The sequence below is a fragment of the Pistacia vera genome, unplaced genomic scaffold, assembly GCF_008641045.1.
Source record: "Pistacia vera cultivar Batoury unplaced genomic scaffold, PisVer_v2 Contig1075, whole genome shotgun sequence".
NCBI lineage: Eukaryota > Viridiplantae > Streptophyta > Magnoliopsida > Sapindales > Anacardiaceae > Pistacia > Pistacia vera.
Window position 1 is genome coordinate 57347 of NW_022195110.1, and position 11894 is coordinate 69240.

The window sequence follows — 11894 nt, forward strand, 5'->3', positions numbered from 1 at the left end:
TCGCTCTTTCTCATAGCAATTTACATGCATTCTGCTCTCTCATGGCGGAGACCGTTCTTTCTCATAACGGTTTACATGAGGGTAACTCTATACTCACGAGTTCCCCATCTCTCAATCTATTTTTTTTTCTTTTTTGTAGCACTTAATAATCATTTTATCCTCTAGTGCTAGTTCTTTCTTTCTCTTTACTCTAAGAGAATTGGTTCTTTTCTTTATCTCTATTTATAGAGTGTTTCTTTCTCATTTCTCATATTTCTTTCTCATGTGATTACTCAATTAAACATATGCATATGGATGGCTCATGCCTAAATCTTTCTTATATGCATTCATGACATGCAAATATGCTATGTTGCATAAGTAAGTTCTCTACTTCTACTCATGCTTCTTTTAGACATTTCATCAAACAAATGTGTGCATACATAAACTCTATTCAACTTTAATTATACTTCTCTAATCCAAAAAGGAGTTCAACTCCTTTAAAACATCATACACCTGCAAGGAAAAATACACTTCAAATAATCCTCTCAAATCCTTCAATTCTATCCACACTTCTTCCCACTTTAAACAACACAATCCACCCTTCTCATGGTGGAATTCTTTCTTATAACAACCTTGAATTCATCAACTCAATTTAAACATAGAAATTCAAGCATCAAGCACATATCTAAAAATCTCTACACATCATTCAATCAAGTAAATCACAACTTAGGTGAATTACTTACCTTGGACACAAGTAGAAACCATTAAACTCCCACTCTTGATGGCTTGACACTTTCTCTTAACCTTCAATACAAAACTTATAAGGATCCCCTCTTTCAACAAATAAAAAAAATTGCTTCTAGAGTAAGGATTCTCACCTTTTAGTGCTTAGGATCAACTTGTAACAATTTCTAGTCAAAAGCTCTTCAAGTCCTTGGAAACTTGAATGAAAAAAATTGAGAAAATAAGGGATGAAAGGCGGTGGTGAAAAACAAAAGAAAGGGTTTCTAAAGCTACCCTTAATATCACTATTTTCTCCACTCTTCCCAAAATCCCTTACTCTTTCTTTGAAATTCCATCTAAGACTTTTATTCTTTGCAAAAACAACCCCAAAAACTATTCTCCATGCAATTTCCTTACATTTCACTCCCCATTTTCCTGCTAAAAAGGGGTAGAAGGGTCATTAGTCTCAAAGGAAGAAATCTCAAAAACTCAAGGGAACATTCAGCCGGGTCTTCGCCGCGGCGAAGCTATTTTCTTCACCCCGACGAAGACTGTACCCTAAGATTTCGCCAAGTCTTACAAATTTTCAGGGAAATCACTCAACCAAACCAAGACACCTTTTCATCCAAGGGTAAACCAAACAATGATAACAACCATACAGACTCACGAGGGTAAATCAATAAACATTCAAGTCATTCATCAAATCTTAACTACGTACCTCAGTGGGTGTTACATAGATTTTATTGTCTTAATTATATCATTTCTTTATCATACTTTCTTAAAGTGATTCAAATGAATTAGGAACTTTCCTTAGGAGAAACAAACCCACAAAGATTCTTCCAAAACAATCCCTCACAAAACTAGGAAGAAACCCTTCCAAAATAGACAAATTTGCATTATATTGAATCTTCCTTCACTACGGTGAACTTGCCTTCAATACAAAAATTATAATTCACTATAGCAATTTAGTTTCTAGAATTAACGAAAAACCTTGCTATCATGAACATGTAACAAACTAGATTCTCTATAGCAAATTAGGATCCAATATTGCGAATCTACTACTGGCCCAATTCCAACTTTTCCATTTCACCAACTCTCAAGCAACATATTCCCATAAAGCAAGCCACCACATCCGAGCTTAACATATCTTGTCATTCTAGACACAATAAAATGAGTAAGGACATGTTCACCTAGGTTCTGCAAAATGGCAAGTTCCCACACTTGGTTTCATAAATTCTAAATTCCTACCCTTAAATTACAAAAAATCGTTTAATGATGGTCAAAGGATAAAGTGGTCATTGCACAATGTTAAATCAAAATGAAAATGAAATTTTAAAATGTCCTCTACATCTCAAATTTCTCTCACAATCACCCTCTCTCTAAAACTACTTCTCTTCTGTTGCTCTCCCCCCTCCCTTAGCCACAGCCTCCATTTCTCTCCTAACCAAAGCCACACTCTTTTTTCCCTCCTAATGCACAGTCGTCAAGCCTCTCACAATCGTCAGCCACTGCGGCCTAGTCGGTTCCCGTAACTCCACAATCTTGTGGTGAGTCTGACAACGCAAGATGCATGGGCGTGCTTGCTTGCATGCTGGGCAAGTCTGCCATGTTTGGTGCTAGGTTTAGGCGCGATGTGCTAAGCATTGGGCGCGTGTGTAGTGTGTTGTCTTCTAATTGGAAAGGGCTAGGTGGGCATTTCTTTGAACAAGTGATGGTGTGTTCTGAAGAGAAGAGGTTTGGATGGGGGTTTTTGGTGACCATGTTCACACAACAACACAGCCAAAGGGGAAGGAGAATGGGGGTTTCAAGTGGATTATGGCACAAACCAGACTATCGCATACGGTAGGCGCATTCATGGACGCAAAAGGTGACTGAGGATAACCAGTAGGTATTGATTTTGTGAGAAAGGATGGGGGTTCGAGTGGTAGGGACAAAGGTGTTTCCGATGTCAAATTAACCGAAATTAGGCCAGAGATGGGAAAACTCATGAATGAGCAGTTGGATCTCGAATTTTTTGTTTTTGGATCTGGTGTTTTGATTTCAGGGTATAAAGTTTGATTTGGGTTTGATATTGTCATGGCGGCCTTGTAAAGGATATAGATGATAGTAGTGGAAACAGAAAACAATTTTTTTTAATATATATATATAACCGAAATAGCCAAGAGATGGATTTCATACTAACGGTTGGAGGCTCATTTAATTAATCTCTAAAAAATTTAACCAATCGATCTAAGCCCAGATTGCATGACAATATCCACACGAAGCAGGAACACTCACATTGATCATTTGCTAGAATGAATCAATGCTCTAGGATGATGTGAAATTGGGCATTCAAAATTGAAAATTTCTTTCAATTTTCTCTTGGTAGAATCAGCCAAGTCTAAGGGTTCTTCTTATAACCCTAATTTTAATTATGCTTATATAGCACAACACTATCCTATTCCACTCTGGAATAGGTTTACCCCTATTCTTTGGTGGAACGGACTAATTGGTATTTTAGTTAATTTTAATATATATAATATATATAATTTAATTTAATTTATTTAATTCCAATATAAATTGAACACGGGCAACATCTCAGCAATTTAATTGCATAGCAAAATTACCAAATACCCTTTCATTTGAAAAGTCGAAAATTCCCCTTTACATTATAAACCTCAACTGCATTTTTATTGTGTGATCCATAGGCTCCCTATCATGTTGGTAGTAAATGAATCGCGATTTACAACCAACCAATCAACTCTTCATATGCAAACCAAGTTGGCCTCTACAAGGCATCATGACTACCCAATAGATAGGGATTCAACGAAATAGCTACTGTCAATTGTATGGTTACCGTGCAATCTAATCATTTCATTATCCGTTATCTTATCAAGGTTGAAGCACAGAAATAATGTAACTTCAAATGATCCTTGATATGTTGGTATTCAGTTATCGGACCAAGTACCAAATAAATTGGATTTGAGCACTAACTGAATTACAGGTGACCATAGATTTACAGTCATTGTCATTTAACCGAACTGTTCAGTGAGATAATTTTCCTATACCTAGAAGTGATAATCATTTATTGATCTATCATTACCATATGTTAGCTCGGATTGTGTGCTTGCTGATGGGAATATTGTTCTTCGTTATTAGCCTTTTATCTAGTGATCCTTTGTTTGAAAACTTAGACCAAGAGAAAAAAAATTCTCACATGGTAGATGTCTTTTCTAGTTCTTTTTAAAACAATTAAAAATTATTGATGTTAGTTTTTGGGCAAATGCCAACAAGTGATGGGACCCATCGGCAAGTTTGAGGTTTGTTTCATTTAAGGGGGATACATGATTATTTCGAAGACTAGACCTTTGATTTTGGGCATGCGGCAACCTTCTTCTCCACGTGATTTTATAAGATCCTATAAAGCTAATTAAGCTTTTGGAATTAAGAATTCTGAATCTTGAGGCCCTCTATATATCCAATTACGATATTGCAAACGAGAACTTGCCGATTATATAACTCCGTCACCTTTCATCTTAAGCCTGCACGATGTGCACATGACATTAATCACAACTAGAGCTACTAATTAATTGACCACTACCTGAATGCATGACGTTGTTTTGTGAATTTGATGAATCATCACAGGCGAAATGTGGCTGCCTTGTTGGCACCTTAAATGTATGTCTTTGTGGTCAACATAAATCTCATGAGCTCGATACGATCTTGTCGAAACGGCTGTTCATTATGGAAGGCTATTTTGGACTCGTACAACTCTTGGATATTTCCTTTACGTGTACTATCCCCACCGTAAGCTGGACTTCGCACAACAAACAAAAATGGAGGTGTTCCGTCCACATCACAAAAGGGATCACTGCGATGAAAAATATCCGGAAAGATCAATAAAGATTCAGCAATCTTTTTCACCTCTTTTTGGCAAGGTTTTAAATCCGGCCAAGGTGAACCTACAAAGTGGACCTTAGGTTAACGATTAAACCGATTTGACCAACGGGTCAAACTAATGTGTCAACATATAAAAAGGTTTGAAATTTTGCAAAAATACCCCTAAAATTTCTAAGTCCCTATAATTTGAAATCTTATAAAAACACCCCTACAACAGTTTGAGCTTTGATTTTTCTGACCAAATCCAGCCTCTCCGGCGACCAAAATTTAATCTGAAACCACCACCTAATCACCAGCCCCCACTCTAAAAAACCCCTTTAACCCCGACCTTGGTAGCCCTATGTTCGTCGATCGTGACTCGTTGATCTCGCCGCGATTGGGTTGATATTCCAGCCAAATTTCGGATGATTCTGGCATCCAAATTTAATCCAACACCACCTCTCGTGAACCCCCGCCTCCACTCTATAAAAGCCTCAACATAATTGTCGACGTATGCTCGCCGATCATCGTTCATAATTCTAGGGTTTAGAGTGAATAGTTTTAGTGATAACCCTGCTTGGCAAAGGCCTCATGTCCAGTTCGATCGTTTGAACCGATCGTCCGGCCAGTTTTAAAACTATGCTTTTTGGTGAAACACCCTCGATTAGGGATTACTTGTTATCAGCGTTTCATAATGCGACTGGTGTTGCCAGACTCTTTGTTCGAGATAGCACTTACAGTCGTCGTCTAACACTTGGCCAACCACTCTAAATTTTTTTTTTAAATTGAATTTAAAATAATTACTTTATTTTAAATTTTTATATATTTAATTTTTTTATATTACAATTTTATTAAATAATTAATTATATATTTATTCCAGTTTGCATCCCCACACGACAATATTATATTTAATTTACTCTAATTCTATCTGATTCACTTTTTAACGTACTAAAAATAATTCAGTCTAGTAAGTTGTGATAGTAAGGATGGGCGTTTGCCTCGGCCCTATGAGGAGCCGACCCAACCCGCTCGAATGGGGTGGGGAATCCCCTAAATCAAGGATAAGGTCGGACAGGCTAGGGGAGGGATTATGCGACCCTCGGCTCGGCCCAGCCCGACCCGCCTTGGCCCTTCAACCCCGCCCTGTGGAGCCCTGCCTTCTTTATTGAGAATTTCTTTTTTCTTTCGAATTTGTATAAGGTTATAGTTTAAATCATAGTTTTAAGTAATGTTATAAATTTATGATATTTACTTTTATAATACTTTCTAATGTTTGTATTAAATTTATAGAAAAAATAATTTAAACGAGGAGTCCTAGTTAAATATATGTATATTACTTTGTGCATTTCCACAAATATAATACATGGCCCAAAGATAATTTGATTAAATTATTACAATTTATCAAACCAATATGAATATACACAATTCTTAACAACTTACAAATTCACAAATTCATTATCCTTATAATTATTATGGGTCAATTAATATGATGTTAAACTTAATCAATGTTGGGAGCTTGGGATAATGTGATTTGTCCATTTCACAAATAAACTAATTTTATTAGTTGTAGTGGAGATAGTGTTTTATGAATTAATTCAACAATTGTCCTAGTAAATTATGTTAAAGTTGAATTTAATTATATAATTTTGTGAAAAATTAATTAATTACAGGACTACCTAGCCTAGCTTCCATACAATGAATAATTAATCATTTACCTAATAATTTATGTAAGATTAGATATAGAATATTAATTTATAAATTATTAATTAACAAGGTGTTAGCCTAATCAGCTAAGCATTCATATATTAAATAGTAATCACTTACCTAGTAAATTATGTTAAGATTGAATTTAGTTATATTAATTTTATGAAAAATTAATAATTACAAGCTAACTAGCTTAAGTCTCTATACAATTGAATATAATCAATTTACCTAATAAATTATGTTAGATTACATATAGAATATATTTATTATTAAGGGAAAAATCCCCGCCGACGAATTTCCCCGCGAAGCCTCGTTGATTGGGCCGGGCCGAATGGAGAGGGGAGTGATTTCATCCCCTTGGGCGGAACGATCATGAGAGTTGTCCCCGCCAGTCGAGGATGGTCATGGGAGTAGATATCAGGACGGGAATGGGTCCTCGGCTCCGACCTAGCCTCACCCAGGCCCGACTTAGGGGTAGGCAGGTGAGGCACCTGCCGGGGCCCCCCAAACATAGGGGCCAAAATTTTTATAACTGTTTTTTAATATTTTAAACAAAATGGTGTATGATTTTTTATCCAATCCAGAGCAAAAAAAAAAAAAAAAAGTTAAAAAGACCCAAATTTATTATAATTTTTTTACATATATTCCCACCCAAAGTTTGATAAAATAGCAAGTTTATACCTCTAGTTTTTTATATTCTAATTTACACCCCTAAATTAACACATTGAATTTCTTTTAACAATAAAATGTTAAAATGGTCATTTACATGTCTCAAATTACTCTACCCAATTCCATCCCAAAATTTGACATTCACATAAATCATCTCCACCCCTCTTCAGCCGCCAACCGTTTGGAGCTGATTCCGATCAATTTTCTCACCTAAATTGACCGGAATCATCACTTTATCTTTTCCCAAGTGTTTTTCCAACCTTGATAGCCCTCGATTTGGCCCTTTTTTTACGAATCTCATAACCCAACTCCACCGCACACGACAGCCATTTCGGCCTTTTCAGCATGTACCCAGTGTTGTTGGCCTTCCCCGACATCACCATCTTCCTCCCCCCATCCTTCTCACCAAAATCCCTATCATACCTCATCTGTTTACTCCGTCAATCACCAGCCACCGATACCTTTTGGGTTGCGATTTCTCAAGCCTTTTCTGGCCAATCCAGGCATTGGAAATTACTTATTTCACCACCCATCGCTTCTCCAACATTTGCTCTCCAAAACCCCCCACAAACCTGAACCCGTTAGCCTGCCGATGCCGATCGTCATTCACTTCTCCTAGTGATTTTGCATCTCAAAACGCAAGAAAATAAATTTGAAATAATTTTTTTTTTAATATATGCTTATATTATTAGAAGGCCTCCAAAGTAACTCTTGCCTAGGATCACAAATGTTCTTGAGACGATCCTGTCCGCACCCATCTCTAGACTGCTAAGTACACCCTTATAGCCTTGGATGATATGTACTGATCACATTCCCTTTGCCATGGCGCATGTTAATTCCTTGCTCCCTATATTCACACTTTTGATATTTTAATAATTAACAACTAATAATGGTTTTATATTGTTGGATTACTATCATAATTCATGAACTACCCCTGCTGTAACTTTCATATCATCGATAAGTTTTGCGACTTCACGTAATTTCCTCACATGATATCCTTAGACGTTAACTCCGTTAATTGCTGTTAATACCATGAGACATAATTAAATTTTTCACTAACTACAGACACGTGATCTTACTCTTATGACATAGCTACAGACACGTGGTCTGACTCCACACTGCAAAACAAAACTGGCACTTTCAACGTAAAGCCACTTCAAGCAATGTAGTCAAAATGCCCACTTCTGTAATTTTGTAATTGTTTAATATATTTTTTTTAATTTTCTCAGTCGCCATATAACTGGGAAATTTCAATCAAGGGCAATTTACTAATTGTACAAAAAGTAAACATTTATTTTAACGGTAACTAATGGAACTAGGTTTATATATATACACACACAACTGCTACTGATAGGAAGTGACAAAATTACATATCTTGAATTATAGAAATTAATTGCATGCCGCACAAGGCACAACAGAACGAAGTAAATTACTCCACGTCAAAAGTAGAAAATAAATTATCATACACAAGAACATTTTGGGGCAACTTGATGCGATGAGACCTAGCTAGTAATCTTTAAGGACACCATTAAATGAACTTTTGTTGTTCTGTGTTGAAAAGATTCCAAAGGTTAACGTCAAGCCATAAATCAGTGGGCAAAGTCTGGCCTACTTCATAAAAAATATTGTTCTCTTCCCCCTTTGTTGTCCCCGGTGAAGAATTTTCCTCCAAAAGGTTTGCCATAGGCATAACCTCCTCTTCTTGCCGACCCGAAGAGCTGGAAGCACCTTGATCAAATTCCTTTCCACTTAACACGTTTTCCCACCACACACTTTCACTATCCTGTGGATCCAATGTTGTAGATGGCTGGCAGAGAGAATTGTCTTCTGATTGAACAGTGTTCTCAACAATACTTTTGTCCTTCAACCATCTTATGTTTTTGGAGAAGGCCTGAGGACGAGGTCTAATAATGTTCACAGTTCCAGTCTTTCGGCCCTTTTCTTTGATATATTCGTTGCAAGAAACAGTCTTTTTTCGCAGGTGCGTGTTCCAGTAGTTCTTCACATCATTCGCTGTTCTTCCTGGAAGCCTACCTGCAATCAGTGACCATCTGCACCAAACGATAAAACATTTGTGATAAGAGATCCTTTTACGTATATGTTTAACTTTATGGAATAATATTATTAGTTGTTTTGAGAGTTTTAAAATAATGTTTTCTGGATTATTATTTTAATCCAAACTATTAATTATATATAAATAACACTATATATATCAAGTTCGTACACAAAGTGACATAACACAAAATGTATGAGTGAGTGAAAATAAAAGATCAATTCGTTAATAAAGAATGAACGAAATGTAAATTAATGAATAATACCACATCACTTTATATACTTGATTTTATATATAAACTTTGTATGTGTAATAATATTTAACATATATGAGGGTCGTGTGTGTATATATATATATATATAAGGAAGTATATCAGTTGGCTTTTTGGAACCATTAATGAGAAAGGAAAGTCTGTTAAAGTGACTTAAATAAGCTGTGAATGTGTACCATACCAACCCAAGTAATAGCTAGAAGCTGCCACGTCGCTCTATGATAGAAGTAATATGACTATCATCAACTTGACAGATTCAGGTTTTGTCTATGAGTGATTGAGGGCCGCACACCTGTCCAAGTCTTAGGTAATTTGAAGATATTTCCTAAGTTACCAGTCAATGGAAGGCAAGGAATGATTTGCACGGCACCCACCCACTTGCAGATTTGTAATCATCACCTTGAATTCCTCTAATATAAATAGACGACTCCCCCTCTCATTTTCGGGACTCTGATCCTAAACTCTTATTCTAATTGTAATTTTTATTTTTAGAGCAAAGATAACCCACGAGAAAGAGACTGACTTGATATTCTCTCTGAATATTCAGTTGTTGTACCTTTGCTCATTATTCGCTATACGTGACCTCTTGTAATCTCTCATATATAAAAAAAAAAAAAAGTGGACATAGGATTCGCTTTAAGCATCCGAACCACTTTAAAAATCTTATCTCTCATTTATTATTCAGTCTTCGTATTTGATCATAATAATTCATGTGTAATTTTTAAGAACAACTTAGCACTTTGTATGTATGAATCGTTGATGTCAAAATCAGACATCAATAAGATGTAAACAATATTCGAAAGTCGAATTTGATGGCAAAGGCAGAAAAGGGAAATACAATTAAATTTAAGTCAAGACTAGGATATTAAAAACCCAGAAAATTATGATGTTTTCTCATGATTACAGCACACAAGTTACGAATAATAACAAAGTAGGGAATTCTTAGTTATTAATGATCACTTGCCTGTTGCCTAGCAGCTTATGGAGCCTCAAAATTAGTTCAACTTCATCTGCTTCAAATTCTCCTCTCTTGATATTTGGTTTGAGATAGTTCAGCCACCTCAACCTACAGCTTTTCCGGCATCTATTTAAACCTGAAATTAAGTTTAAGAAAAATCAGATTATGTAATCAAAATATATTATGTTGCATTTTCGAGAGGCCATATTGTAAAATGCTAAAATACCTGCTCTTAGAGGAATTTGATGCCATTTTTCTTCACCATATTTCTCAATGCACTTCCTCAGAAGATTATCTTCCTCTTCTGTCCATGCACCTTTTCGAACCCCCAAGGGTATTTCCATACTTACTGGGCAAATTAAATGTTATGCCAAACTGTTATACGCACGTGAACTTAAGAGAACTTCTTGTTAAATTTCAAAGCCTCCCAACGGCTTATAAATAGGCGCTTTTCCAGTTCTTGCTACGTCGAGGCTTCTAAAGCTATTGACGTTGCGTATCTTTTGTCCACAAGCATATCATATATTTTTTATATTCATCGTTCAGAAAATAATAGCTGTCTTTTCTCAACTATAAGTCAACGACTAATCCAACAATTTCGAACCGTTGAATAACATGGTTCTATGTACATTGTACATAGCGAAAGTTTTTTCTTACTACGATCTTGAATTTGAGCAGGATTTCAGATATATCAAGGACAAAATGATCATGGCAACCATTTACTATGTGGAATTAGGGAAGAATAATTCGAGTGAATTAGGTGTCCTGATGGTAAAAGCTGATGGTAAAAGAACAGTAAAGCTTTGAGCTAAAATTAGAAGAGAGGAAGAGAGAAAGACAGAGAACGAGAAAAATCTAGAAACAAAATTTCAGGTTTTTTTATTATTTTAACTAACTGACAAAATGTACAAGTGCTTCTCATTTATACAAAATGGAGCTGAAGTCAAGTTGGGAGTAACTAACTAAGCTGTGAATAATTGATTGTATAGTCAAACGTTGGTCAACTATCAGTCTTACTAACATCGTCCCTTAAAGTGGACATCCATAAGACACTTTGACTACCTTGCTAACTGTTGACCAAAGCTAAAATGAGTGAAAGAGGGTAAAGTTATAAATTCCACTTCCACTTGTCCCTGTAACGGTGTCGTTTTGACTCTCTCTCATTTCATATAAAAGAGAGCAGTCTTCCTTTTGTATCAATTAGCAAAAGCAGAAATAAAATACTATTACTCAGATTTTCTCTACTTCTTTTTTCTTTTCTCTTTGAATCTCTCATGGTATCAGAGCTGAAGACACACGTCTACAGCTAAGAATCTTGGCTCTTTGTTTCAAAAAAGTGTTATGGAGAAACTGGTGAATCTCAGCTCAGCTCAGTTTTCAATTTTTTCGTCCACTTTGCAAGTAATCACACCGAAATTGACCAGAGACAACTACAAGGACAACTATAGGTTCTGGCGATCTCAAGTTCTCTCAGCCGTTGGAGCTCATGAACTAGAAGACCATCTAACAGGTTCAATTCCATGTCCTGATCTTATAATTGTCTCTGATAATGATAGCTCAAGTCAATCAAGTGAAACCCTAACTAAGGAAAAAATCAATCCAGCTTATGTAGCATGGAAGAAGACTGATAAATTTCTTGTTACTTGGCTTCTTGCGTCAATCTCTGAGTGTATGTTTAG

The 11894-nt window shown here is 36.0% G+C and overlaps 1 protein-coding gene across 1 annotated transcript; it reads right to left on the reverse strand.

The window, feature by feature from the left end:
* Positions 1-8327: 8327 nt before the first annotated feature.
* Positions 8328-10559, reverse strand: LOC116132838 (transcription factor MYB90-like). The gene is made up of 3 exons (XM_031418512.1): positions 10442-10559; positions 10222-10351; positions 8328-8984 (listed from the first exon to the last, which is right to left on the reverse strand). The coding sequence occupies exons 1-3, from the start codon at positions 10557-10559 to the stop codon at positions 8462-8464; spliced, it is 771 nt and encodes a 256-aa protein (XP_031274372.1). The 3' UTR covers positions 8328-8461.
* Between the last annotated feature and the right edge of the window lie 1335 nt (positions 10560-11894).